The following is a 14,181-nucleotide window of genomic DNA, read 5'->3' as shown; positions in this document are numbered from 1 at the left end:
GAAAGAACTTGTGGCAACAAAAGGCGAAAAATGCTTTTTTACAACTTACGTCGAAGATGGAACTTAGCATAAACGTTCGAGACTGAGATGTTTTGTTAGTATCAATGTACTTGAGATTTGCTTTTCGCGTTTGTTTGTTTTTTTTTTTGTTATGTTAGCAGCTGGTGGGTCACACTTTCCAACGTCGCATTTTCTGATTTTTATGAAGGATTCTGTTTCATGTCAGTTCCAGCGCATTCGACCACTTAAATTATTATTCATTGTGGCACAATGACGACTAGGCAAATGATATGCAATATTTTAAAGAAAGTTTTAATGCGATCATAATAGTAATAATAACGATGATGATGATGAAGATGATGATTATGATGAAGATGATAGGATAACAGGCCGGATTGTAATCAAGCAGTCTGGTTAAAAGCACAGTTTTTTTTCTTCATTTTCGCGAATTGTTGAATGATTTTTCGAACGTTTTAAAGTTTAAAAATCAGGGGGAATGTTTAAAATTCTGGAAAATTGGAAAACATTGGATCTGGAGGTTGAAGCGAATAATTAGTGTATGAATTACCAGATACTTCATCGCCACAACAAGGTGCCTCTGAGCCTATTAGTATTCTCTGCGCACTTCTTAACCCTCGCTGTCAGCCAATTTTTAGTGGGGGACACCTCAGTTTGGACCAAATCTTTTGAACCGTTTTTCAGCAGATAGCACTAAGGACATAATTTTATGCTAATCCAGCGTTATCGTTTTTTCGCGCGTGCGCAATTAAGCTAAAATTTGGACTTTTTCAATTTTTTTCTCGCTCTCTTCCTTTTCCCTTTCTTTTCCCTTTTTATTGCCATTTTTATTGCCCACTTTGTCGTCTTTCTTTCACATGAAATTTTGGCTGGCTTTTTTTCCAACAAACGGAGAGATCTATTAATGAGTAGCAGGTAAATAGCAAAATTGGCGGTGGACTTTTTCCCCCAATGTTGCTTGGTTTTTTGCCTATAACTCTGTGAGGATCGGTCAAAATTTGCTAAATAAGGTACCAATGGAAAGCTCTACTCTCGTTGATTTTGCTAATAACCATCTTAATAGCTTAAATGGAAAGCTTAATGGGTCCAGGAAGCTAGAGTAATATACATGGGTCCATATAAACCCAAAACGACCAAAAGCGGCTAATTAATTTGAGAGATTATCAACTTCAATCTGACGTTTGCCTTATGCTACAAATGCGTTCTAAGTGGGTTTGAAAGTAGTTTACTAGGTTGAACTGAAGGATTGTTGCAGTGATTGCTTTCTCTCAAAAGCATTTCACTTTCCCTTTTCATCGAGCTTCTGCAACAAAGTATCCAGTTTTTCTTCCAAACGGTTCGTCGCTTTTCTAACTTCCCTGCTAACAATGTCCTCTACACTTTCTTGAAGTTCTTCCTCCGAGGCATGCATCTGAAAAGAACCGATTAATGATATAAGAAAGCTTACACCTGGTAAGAAATGCAAAATGCCAGCTGAAATGTTTTATCATCACCTTAAGAGTTCCAATCTTGCAGTTAATAGTTACATGTGAGCTGGTCGTGAGACTGACCTCTACAGGTGTAGAAGGCCTAAATGTAAAAATTGACCCTAAATATAAAAGCCTAAAGGTGATAACATTTTGCCCTAAACGTAATAAATTCCTAAATGTAATAACATTTGGCCTTAAATGTAATAAACTTTTAAGTAGGCCTTTGATGCACTGACGTCATGCTAACGTCATCAATGACGTAAGTTACACTTCATAAAAGGAGCTGTGTTCATTTTGTTAATGTTGCCAATTACCGTTTTAATGGAATAAGCGCAGCCCCCGATTAAGCGCCGCGGCCATGATGTAATCAAAATCAAAAGACGCTTATTCTGTTAGTTTAGTACGAAAAATAATAATACCGTAAATAATACAATTCCTTGAGTACTTGAGGCGTGAAAAATTTAATAAGCGTCGCGGTGCTTATGCAAGTAAATACGAAACGTTTCCTTATGTAGTATTGAACTTAACGTTAACAAATAAATTACTTATAAACGACAAAAAATAACAGTTTCCTTCAAGTAAATATACTAACCAAGCACTATAGGAAACATTACAAACAACAAAAATGAACTATGAAAATTGTTAGGCTAACAAGTTTTCAAAACTTACAATTTCAATCCGTTTCAATTTTCTTCAAGTGTGTCCACCCATACCTACGTTTGTATTTCCTGTGTTAAGAATACCTTCTTATAATGTTTTGAGCGATTCTTTTTATGTTTCAAACAATTTGCGATAGTTCTTACTGTTATTTTGATCACTCCTTTAAACAAATAATTGGCTTGGTTATCATCGGCTTATTAAGTGCAGCGCTAAGAATTGTATTAACTAAGGTATTAAATTATTATTTTCCGAATTTTAAAACTAACAGAAGTAACGACTTTTGATTGATTTTGTTTTTTTTTTCAGCGTCGCGGCGCAGGGGCGATACTGGGGAACTTAAGATGGAGACGTTTTCGGGGCGACGGCGACCGGACTGGCAGAGAAAGCCTGGAACTGAGACAACCGTCGCTCCCCGTCAAAAATCGAACATTAAGATCGCAGTGAACTCAGAAGGACGGGGCCTTTAATTAGAAGAATACCGAAGAGGAAAATATGGCTTCAGATAAAGAATTAAGAGAATAAATATTTGCTATGCAGACAACATGTATCGGATAAAGAGTTTCTCGTTTGTGGGAAAATTATGAGTCCAAAAATCCCGATTTTCCTCGGGACAGTTACGATCCGTTCACGCTAAAAAACATGCGGGATGCAGCTGAGTGCAAGGCAGAATTTCGTGCCGAAAAAAGAAAATATCTCCACAGGCTTCCCGAAGCCTTGCAAATTCCAGGAACATTAAAATGCTACCAAGGAACCGTATTCTTAGTTTGGTATTGAAATAATTCCCGGGAAATAATTGCATGCAACAACAACAACAACGGCAACAACTTTATTTCAGTATTTCCACGTTAGTACATGGTATTACCTACTATTCTATATAATTTTCAATGCGTTTCATTTATATGATATTCTAACGAAAAGAGCGAACTAAAAACACACAATTAAAATATCGGCGCTCTGATATTTTTTGTCTGGATACTTTTATTTGGCTCGTAGGACAATTTTGTCCATGTCAGGCTCACTTACGGTTGGCTGTTTGCCAAGTTGGATCTTGACCCTGTGACATGAAAAGACAGAAACATTCAAAGATGTAAGTTTAGATAACAGAGCTGGGAAATCGAGCTTGAAATGTGCCTCAAAGAAAACAAGGACAATTTAAGAACGATAATCTGCAAAATTTTGGTTGCTAAACGCAACAAACCTGATTGAAATGAAAGTCAAATACTCACGTTTTCGCCACAACGCCAAACACCCTAGTTTCACGTCGCCCACGGGACCACGACGGCAAGGTGGTGAGCAGGAGCATGCGCAATATCCAACAAATGATGATGTCACGTCCGGTTGAAGTTGCTGTCGGCCCGAAAACGTCTCTATCTTAAGTTCCCTACTTATTGGAGGGCGGCACTTAAGGTGACTCGACCCAGTTTTTTTGGGGGGGTACCATCCTACTTTGAAGCTCTCTGGTATCCCCACCTTTACTTTCATCGTAAGTCTAACACATAGAATGGATAATATATAGATCAATCTACAATATAACATAAAAATTTTGGCGATCGGAGTAAATGTCACGTGGTTATAATGCCACGCCCCTTTGAGGTCTGAGTCGAAAATCTGCTGTTGCCGGCATTTTTTCGTGAAAATCTCTCGGCTACACATAGTGCGCATTAGTGCCTTGCGCTGAACAGAGTTTCACCAAAATCGCAAAGACCCAATTCGAGAAATTCAGCGGTTTCCAAATTTAGGTCATAATTTATGCGAAAATGATAAGCAAACTTTACACGGATTATATCTAATAAACTATGAGATTCATCTCTTTATTTTGGGCATCGTTATAACAGATGGGTCCTTGCAAGTCAGCAAAACGCTTTAGGGCCTTGTAAATGCGCGCGATTTCGAGCAAAGCAAACATATAGAAATTATAGTTTTCGCTATTTGTTGACGTTTATCAGCGTTAAAGAGTCCTTCTCACGAAAAAAGCATTTTCTTAAAAATTCGTAGTTTTTTTTCCTTCAAATTTTTTCAGGGCCACAATTGATTAACTAACTACCCGGACTCTGAATTTCATGGTCATTGAAAAACTGTGACATTATCTTCTTTAAGCCCAAACTTGAGTAAACATTGAAGATTTTTAGCGTTTTGGCTGAGTTTGTGCTTTGGGAGTTGTCTATTGTTTCTAGTCTGTCATTATACAGCATTCTTGTTCAGCACGCGTGCAATGACCGCGCTTGGCTGACTTCCGAATGCTCACCGAGATATAATAATTTTGGTACAGTGAGACAGGCCATCGCGTTTAAGTCACAAAGATAGGTTTAAGTCACAATTTTTAATTAATTCTCGTGCTTCTTGTGCCTTTGCAAAAAAATCAAGAAGTGCTACACACTAAATCTACTTACTATTAAAAAAATATCATTTTTTCATAGGTTTAATGCAAGCCAATAATTAAACCAACTCGTGACGGGAATATCTCGGTGAGCATTCGGAAGTCAGCCAAGCGTGGTCATTGCACGCGTGCTAAACAAGAATGCTGTATAATGACAGACTAGAAACAATAGACAACTCCCAAAGCACAAACTCAGCCAAAACGCTAAAAATCTTCGATGTTTACTCAAGTTTGGGCTTATAGAAGATAATGTCACAGTTTTTCAATGACCATGAAATTCAGAGTCCGGGTAGTTAGTTAATCAATTGTGGCCCTGAAAAAATTTGAAGGAAAAAAAACTACGAATTTTTAAGAAAATGCTTTTTTCGTGAGAAGGACTCTTAAACGCTGACAAACGTCAACAAATAGCGAAAACTATAATTTCTATATGTTTGCTTTGCTCGAAATCCCGCGCATTTACAAGGCCCTAAAACGTTTTGCTGACTTGCACAGGACCCATCTGTTATAACGATGCCCAAAATAAAGAGATGAATCTCATAGTTTATTAGATATAATCCGTGTAAAGTTTGCTTATCATTTTCGCATAAATTATGACCTAAATTTGGAAACCGCTGAATTTCTCGAATTGGGTCTTTGCGATTTTGGTGAAACTCTGTTCAGCGCAAGGCACTAATGCGCACTATGTGTAGCCGAGAGATTTTCACGAAAAAATGCCGGCAACAGCAGATTTTCGACTCAGACCTCAAAGGGGCGTGGCATTATAACCACGTGACATTTACTCCGATCGCCAAAATTTTTATGTTATATTGTAGATTGATCTATATATTATCCATTCTATGTGTTAGACTTACGATAAAAGTAAAGGTGGGGATACCAGAGAGCTTCAAAGTAGGATGGTACCCCCCCAAAAAAACTGGGTCGAGTCACCTTAAACGGGGCGGCGTTTATTCGAGCACATATGGTAATTAGCAAAAGTAACAAAATGAGGTAGACAGTCGTGACACAGAGCCTTTGATGAAGTGTTATTAACGTCACTGATGACGTTAGCATGAGTTCACTACATTTAAGGCCTAATGTTACCACCCTTAAAGAGCTCATTACATTTAAGCCCAAATCTTATTACATTTAGGACTTCGTTTCATTTAGTGCAAAATGTTATTTCATTTAGGACTTCATTTCATTTAGGGCAAAATGTTTTTTCATTTAGGACTTTATTACATTTAGGGTCGTTTATTACATTTAGGCCTTCTACACATCTTGAGACCCTACGTTTCTCTTCTATTAATACTTCTTTGAGCGTATTAACTTAAAAGGGAGACTTTGAAAGAATTAAGACTCGATTCACAGATAACATTAGACGGGAGAGAATTCCATACATTGACGTAACGATTAAAAAAGCGATACTTAAAATAATTAGTACGAATTAAAGGCCTGTTTAAAATCATGGTTCCTACGAATCTTGAGTGTATCATAACCATCTTCTCATCTCAGCTCAACTTTGATAAATTATTATCCTTAAATATGGTCATATACGGGTTTAGCCAGAGGCACCTCAATCTGAGGTTTTTCCCAAATCCAGAAACCCTCAGTTTCAAAATAAATCCAAGTGCAAAACCTTTCGTGTTACAGCGAGTTTTATTCGTATGAAAACCAAAAATTATTTTAAGTGTCATATCCAAACACATCGCAGCTTAACCTCGCTTTGAAAGCGAGGCTTGGGACAACTCGGAATTGGTCTAAAGATGGATTATTTTTTGAGGGGTAAGTAATACAAATTTTAGTCGATGCGTTAAAAATTCTTGCATAAAAGGTTCTATACCCGAAGAATAATAAATAAATATAAAAGGTAGATTAAATAGATCGAAATAGAGTCCTTACCTTGGCCAACACACTGCTACCTTCGGTCATACCAATGAAAGGGAACAAGGGTTCTTTAAAGTCCATGAAAATAAGGCTGCTTTCCGGGCTCTCTCCGCGTTGCAAAATTATCTCACTGCCATTAAGTGTAAAGAAAACTGGAATTTTGCCGTCTGCATCTCGCTTTTTCTGAAACAAAACTGTGCAGCGAATGCGATCACCTCGGCGAGCCATAGCAGGACCTGACATGACAAATGATATACATACGATTTTATACACGAACTGTCATGTGGAAATATTTAATAAAAATATTAATTTTCCCGAAATTAAATTTCAATGGTCTCTAAAAACTCTGTGATTAATTTGTTGTCAATTTCCTTTTTGGATTTTCACTAGCTTTTGCTTGCTTTTGCTTCTAGGTAGCTCTTCTGTCGAGGAGAAAACCGCGCATGAGATCGGTAATTTCGGGGAGATTTTTGTGGAAAGTGAAGCGTCACATATCGGGTCAGCCGTCACCAAGAAAGATGTGCTTCAGTTTTCTTGCTGACCTGTAATTGAATTTTATTCAATGCTGAAATCAACTGGCTACCTGGCTCCGCTAGCCCCCATGGTTATTCCAGGCAGCCAGTACTCGAATTTTACTTTTAATATGTTCATTGTCGTAATTTATTTTTGAGCAAGAGTGAGTACAAATAAAGATTGATTTTGTTATTGTTTTGTTTGGTGTAGTGTGAACAGGTTTTCGGACTGTAGCGGAAGTGAATAAGTAGGGAAGAGGACTGGAACCTACTGAGACGGAAGTAAATATTCATGAGTGAGGAGAGAGAAAGAGACCCAAGCCCCTCTCGACAAACCGCTCCAGTACGATGTTCGATGTGTGTGAACGATTTGTTCCAGTTCTGTGCCGTCTCTGTTCATACTGTACTATACCGGGTAGGTTAAATTATGGCAAGCACACATTTAAGTTTGCCATAACCAAAATCTGGCAAGAGTTTCCTACTAACATAAAAACACTGAGCTACTGCCAATTAAAAAACATTACAAACTATTTCAAACGAGGCCGTGAGGAAACTCAAATGCAAATACTTCGATTACAGTCGAGCCTCCTGTGAGCAATCAAACCAAAATCCGAAGATTTCGTGGTCGCTTACGGGAGGTGGTGGTCATGGCGGATCCGCCTTGGTGGTAGCCTACGAGAAGAGAACCACAAGGAGGGATAAATCTAAAACTGAGACAAATTTATTGCATGCGTTTCCTAAGTTAAGATGTGTGTAGTTGCATTTGTCACCAAAAGGTTTTTTTTTTCTTTGTCGTAGCGTAGTACATACAACGAACATGGAGAACAGATCCTGAGTCAAGCGGTCGCTTACAAGAGCTTGAAAATAATGGTAAATTATGAAACCGTCACCGCAAAAAGTAAACGCAGTGGCTTACGCCAGGTTCCAGCTTAAAGGCTTTGAATGAAACGTTTTTTGGTATTTTGGACAGATGGTAGCTTACTGGGTTGTGGTCGCTTACGAGTGGTGGTTGCACATATACATTGTCAAGTTTCTGCACACCTTGAGGTGGGTAACGTCACTAAGAACCACGTCAAGACGGTGTATGTTTTTGTGCCCTTTAAAAGTTATATGTGTAGTGTGTATTGTCGTGGATTAGAGGATAACAAGACGCGCCCTCTTTACATTATATGTTAACATGTTAACAGTAAGCTCGGACGTCAGCATACTAGGGCGCCAGTGGCAGCCGCTATCAGGCCTTTTATGAGCTTACGGTAACCCACCCATCACATCACCGAGGAAACTTCCCCTACTCATTTCCAACAGTAGTGCGGGGTTTGAACCGACGACATCCCGCTCGGCAGGCCGCATCCTCAGAGACCCAAGGGCAGTCAGTCAGGTCGGGAGAAAAGGCGGGACGAAAGTTTTTAAGTACGGGCGAAAGAACCCCTGGGTACCGACTCTTACCAAACTATTTCCAAAAATTCGAGCGGATGCCGGCTCCTGATTGGGCACAAAAAAAGCTGTGTATTATTGTGCCCAATCGGTGAACAGTTTCTCCTGAGTTGTTTTCGTGAGTTCGTACACGACGGCTATTGTCTCGCCACACTTGCCCGGTTCTTTCACCAAGCTTGTGCGTGCAAGGGTAACTTTTATTTTCTACTTTCCTAACCAGAAACGAATTGAATGAACTACCGATCGATGAGTCGAAAAAACGTTGGGATGCTATCAGCAGGACCAATTGACTTTGCCCCGAGAATATTCTGTTTTTGACGGATCACAATGTATCGTAAATAATAGGAAGTTTAAGATGCGGCGGCGGCGACGAGAAAGTCAAATAAGCAATAGCTTGACAAGGCAGAACAACAACCTCGCACGTGTATCACGCTTTTTTGTACACTTCTTTGCCGTCAACGGCACGACTACCCATGAAAATGCTTGATTTCACGTTTTGTGAAGGACGTAAACAAGCAATGACATAATTCATTCTCTTCATGAACTTGGTTATGGTTGACAGAAATTCAGCTCCAGAAGAGTTCACTTGCATTTGACACAGTAAGCGAGTTGGAATAATCACCATAAATAGTGAAAAAATAAGAATACCTGTTGTAAGCTGAAGCTTGTATTTTTGAAAAAGCGTCTTTATATAGTTTTCGAGCAGGCAGTATATATTTTGAAATAAGATGGGGATTTTATATCAAACTGAAAGTTTCCTGACTGCGTGCATTTCTTTGGTGCATGAGCCAGACAAGCCGTGATCGAGACAATAGCCGTCGTGTACGAACACAGGAAAAGAGCTCAGGAGATGTGTTCGCCGATTGGGCATAATAATACAAAGCATTTTTTGTGCCCAATCAGGAGCCGGCATCCGGTTGAATTTTTGGAAATGGTCTGGTGTTAGTAGGTACCCTGGGGCTCTTCCGCCCTTACTTGAAAACTTTCGTCCCACCTTTCCTCCCGACTCGACTGACTACCCCAGGGTCTCCGAGGATGGGCAGACCGGTGCTCTGACAGCAGAGCTAACCGGGCGGTGGTTTGTTGCTCACAGGGTTTCCTACCCTCAGTTATTATGGCGGCATCAGGATCATCTGAATTGTGGAAGATGTTCCCATCATCCGTATGGTAGCCAACAGATTCTTCGATCCATCCGGGCATTTTACTGTTATTGTACCCTTCATTCACAATGCCTATTCCCAACCACCTCTTTCTTCCGGTTTCTAGAACCACCACCTGTTTTGAAAAAAAGAAAACATTCTACAAACAGATTTGCCCGAAACTGGGAGAGTCGACACGTTAAGGATTTGTCGACCATAAAGAAAATATAAAAGAACCAACAGATTAGATATAGTTGAAATTCAAAGAAATAACTTCCACGCGAGTCTTGCTTTGTCTGTGTTGCGTTCCACTTGCACCGAACTCGTATTTTTATGACTTGAAAGTAATAAATCAGCTCTGGGTTTTCATAGCATAGGAAGATGTCAAACGCTCACAGTGGTTTATCAGGTAAAGCGCTTTCATAGACACCAGTATTGTATTCTTACAGCTAAGGAAGCTACCCTATATGGTCGCCGTGGAACCCTCCGTATTCGACAACCCAATTTAACTGCCAAGATTTTGTGGTCGCCCTCTGGTTCTGGAGGTGGTCGCTTAAAAGAGTCGGACCACGGGAAGTCTCTACCTGGTCTGGCAGATCCTCTTACTTTAAAGGTCAAATGAACCAAAAATTCAACATTTTTTATTTTAGTTCAATTCTAGTGAAATGTGTTTAATATGAACCCAATAAACATACCATGAAGTTTCAGGTCAGTTGAAGCAAGTATCTCCGAGATATTCGCAATTAAAAATTGCTGTTTTTTGGCCCTTATCTTCGTAGACCAGTCGGAAAAATTGTCGGAAAAAACAGCTTGTGACGTCAATGTTGGTCAGGGCCCAGTTGTTCGAAGGCCGATTAGCGCTTAACCCGGGTTTCTCTTTCTTGTGTTCAAAAGCATTTTCTCGGATAATTTTCTCTGTTATATTTAGAGCTTTCAATAATCAACTTGTAGACCAAAAGAATTAAAACTGAAACGTTTTTTAAAGCTTTCAAATTTGAATTCAAATCTCGCACTAACCCTGGGTTATCTAAACCCGGCTTTGAACAACTCGGCCCAGGTGAAAAAAAGCGGGAAATTCAAAACAGAGTTTTTCGAGTCGACTTGGCGCAGAAGTGGTTTGTGCGGTCATAAATCTGGAAAGAACAGGCAATTTGTCTTCAAAAGTTGCAAGCTGTGGTTATAACCGTCTTATTATTTAATTTTCTCGAAGAATACATCATAGTAAAACTGACTTTAACGACATTTACTAATTTCCTTGAGTTGTACTGGAAATGTGCGTGCGTGAGTCAAATTTTTTCCAAGACGTATTCACAAAATGTGTTCATATAAGGAAGTTCCTGGATATATAAGGTCCGGAGCTCCACTGTGGACACAAAGAGAAAATATCTTTGTATTATATATATAACAATCTGCCCAAAGAAATTCAAGTTTGCCCACGTACAATGTGTTTGAAGTCTCTGAACTTTGTCGCACTCGAGCTGATATTTTAAAACCTAAGCTCGATCGGACACTTTTAGCTTCGCAGATCACTTAAATATAAACAAAATCCTCAATGTAAAAGTTTTAGCGTTGATATGTGGGCAGAAAAAGAGTTAATCTTTATCTAGTAAATCTTCCCCAAGCTAGATCGGTTTCAAAGCAACCATAGTTTTCTAAACTTAATCGTTTCGCGCAGGTTAATTTTGCTTTGTGTTGTCAAGTTGAACATGCATAACACCTGTTAAAAAACCTACGCGTAAGTGAGATTTCCTTCAAACAAAGTTAAAGTTACATTATTGCAAAAACTTCTTTCCAATTATGTATAAGATTTAATTACCGATTGAGGTCACTTTAAGGACCATAGACGCCACTTTAAGCTAGCAAAGAGATGCGACAAGCAAAGAACAGTTCCATCATGCATAAAATTCAGCTTAAGTGAACTAAAAAAAGCTTAAGGTTGCAAAACAACAAATATTCATTAAAAAAACATAAGGCTTAAGGCTCTTATACCTGATGACAAAGAAGAAGTGAATTTTCTGTACGGAAACAACCTACCTAAAGATCTTAAAAGGAAAAGATGAGTTGCAAGAGTCGCAGCCAAGCCATGATTCCGACTACTTAGCTAAATTAGCTACTTTTTTTTAGTAATAACTGGTCCATGCGAGGGTCTTCATTCAAGCAAATTAAACTCAGCAAACTGAATCAGTAGAAAATACAGAAAACTGCACATAAGGATTTGTTTTGCTCGCTTCAGTCAAATCCAGCTTCAGCAATTGTTTACGGGCAAAGAGTCGATTGTTTTGGAGTCACTGCCGGCAGTTGTCGTTCTCCGCTACTCCACAGCGAGAGAAAGGAAAATTTGCGTACAGAAAGATAACAAAACTAAGTAATTTAAAGTGAAAAAACTAAAGGAAAAAAACTCTGACTACTATTACTTGAGCAACAGAAAAATGATCGAAGTAGTCTTTTCTTCTCGAGTAAGCTTGCTGGCCTTCTAAAGTTCCGAGGATGTATTAAGCGTTCAAGTTTGTTCACTCGCAAGCGTTAGTATTACGGTTCTTTGACATAAGACAAGGATAAAGCTGGCTCTGCAAAGGTAATTAAATCTGGGCATTTAAAAAAACTAACCGCAACTAATAATAACAGAATACAAGCGGGTTTTAATTCAGCCCGGCGAAAGAAGGCAAAGCACTGGACAAAAAATCAATTCACATATCGAATGCACAATTATCAGAAAAATACAAACCTCTTTGGAAATGTTCAAAACGTTTTATTCATCCTCAGACTGACGGATGATCTGTTTTTACTGTAACATTGGTTGTTCTAAATCCAAAGTAATTTTCAAATGACGAAACAGCAACAACAACAACAAAAACACAAAAAAGCCTTTACAAGGAGCAAACGTTCGCACCTCGTGTATTTCATTCAGTCTCAGTCAGAACTCTCACAGAACTAGACAAACAAACGCAGGCGATAAGGGATGCGCAGAAGCTTGCGCAGAACGTTTTTCCGCCGTGAAGGACCAACATTGACGTCACGTAGTCTCCAGTCTATCACGCGGCCATTTCAGAAACGTTTTCGTGAAGTTTTCGGAAATCCTCGGATTTTGATCTTTTATCTTTCTATAAAGGCTTGAGAAGAAAAATGTTTACCCAAATCTCACTCAGGATGGTTCTTTTAAGTGTTTGGTGAAGGTAAAGCGACAAAAGAAAATATGTCAATTTTTTGGTTCATTTGACCTTTAAGGATATTCTTTTTACCTACAATCTCAGTGATGAAGATGATGTGAACTGTGGAAATTTAAATGAAGATATGATTGTCAAAGTGGTACTGTAATTGCAATTTGAGCAATTATAATTTAAACTGAACAAAAAATCGTGACTTCAACTGGATTCGAACCCATGACCTTTTCGTTAGCGTTGCAGTACTCTGCCAACTGAGTTATGGAGACCCATACATTGGGAGCAGGCTCGCCAATTTTTGAGTTCATGATGATTCATTCCATGTTCATTCCATTCACAGGTTAAGATGAACTCAACAAACCTCGAGTCTTTTAAGCGTAATTTTTATAATTATTTTCAATGTTGAAACTCTGAACAGTTTTATAACTTTTAAGTAAATCAAATAACTTTGTGACTTTTAAGCCCTATTATAATCTTTTTAATAGTTCTTTGTGATCATTTCGGTTTTTAGTGTGGGCATTTTTTGTGGCTTTTTATCGTTTTACGCTTCTTTTTATCTTTTTCTATTTTCTATTTTCAGGACCTCTCTGAAAATCACCATGGTGAGAGAGTCTCCTGGTTAAAAATTATTATTATTATTATTATTATTATTATTATTATTATTATTATTAATGTGGCCTGCTCCCAATGTATGGGTCTTTATAGCTCAGTGGGAAGAGGAACGCAGCGCCAACGCAGAGGCCATCATATATGATGGGTTCTAATCCTGTTGAAGTCCCGAAATGTTCTTCGGGTTAATTTGCCATTGCTTAAATTGCAATTATCACTGCGACGATCATATCTTCATTTAAATCTCAGTGATAATACGCTAAAAGACTCTAAAATTGCCTGTTATACTACCGTATGGAAACTCTAAGAGCGTACATACGGCAAACATTGGATCTAGAAATGAAATGTCGTAATGAAAAAACAACTCTCACGGTGTTATCAGCGGTTGGGCAATAGGCCTCTTTATCGCTTATAGGATAACATCAAGGGGAGTTAGAGCTATAGTAATTCCAAAAAGTAGTTATGGTGACTTACTTGCCTAGTCCCTAGGCCTCATTATTATTCGCGGACGATGCGTTTCGGGTCACGTGGTCCGAGAAAGTTTTTGAGGCCTAGACAAACTAGGAGAAGTGAGACATTTTGTCTCACTTGGGGCGGAGCTTTTGGAAGCGGGAGAGCTGTCCAGCAGCCATGGAGAGTACAGAGGATAAAGATTTAAACCGAGCATTTTTATTCTATGCACGTTTTCATTGTTGAAAGTCCTTTGGCCTTTCTTTTTCATTTATCTCATTAAACTAATTTGAGCTTTATTTCATTTCAAAAACTATTTGTAGGCTAAGCAAAACAGCGTCGCCTTCAATGAAAAGTTTTGTTATATGTAGGTTCAGTTTGCCTTCGGGAGGTTACGAGTCGGTCGTACACGTCACAAGACAATGTCTGGTTTTATGTCAGTAAACTTGAAAAAAAAAAGGTTCTTTATTTGAAGTCTCCGAAGGTTTT

At 38.7% G+C, this 14,181-nt stretch overlaps 1 protein-coding gene across 1 annotated transcript in view; it reads right to left on the bottom strand.

The window, feature by feature from the left end:
• Positions 1-291: 291 nt before the first annotated feature.
• LOC140944903 (short transient receptor potential channel 4-like) overlaps positions 292-14,181 on the bottom strand; it is a 35,752-nt gene continuing 21,862 nt past the window's right edge. Inside the window, exons 15-17 of the mRNA XM_073394009.1 lie at positions 9,437-9,608; positions 6,403-6,623; positions 292-1,429 (exon numbers count right to left, since the gene is read on the bottom strand). Of these exons, the coding sequence (XP_073250110.1) occupies positions 1,298-1,429; positions 6,403-6,623; positions 9,437-9,608 (525 nt within the window). The 3' untranslated portion in view covers positions 292-1,297. The remainder of the gene's footprint in view (positions 1,430-6,402; positions 6,624-9,436; positions 9,609-14,181) is intronic.

Source organism: Porites lutea, chromosome 7 (genome assembly GCF_958299795.1).
Source record: "Porites lutea chromosome 7, jaPorLute2.1, whole genome shotgun sequence".
NCBI lineage: Eukaryota > Metazoa > Cnidaria > Anthozoa > Scleractinia > Poritidae > Porites > Porites lutea.
This window is presented reverse-complemented; position numbering and strand designations above follow the sequence as displayed.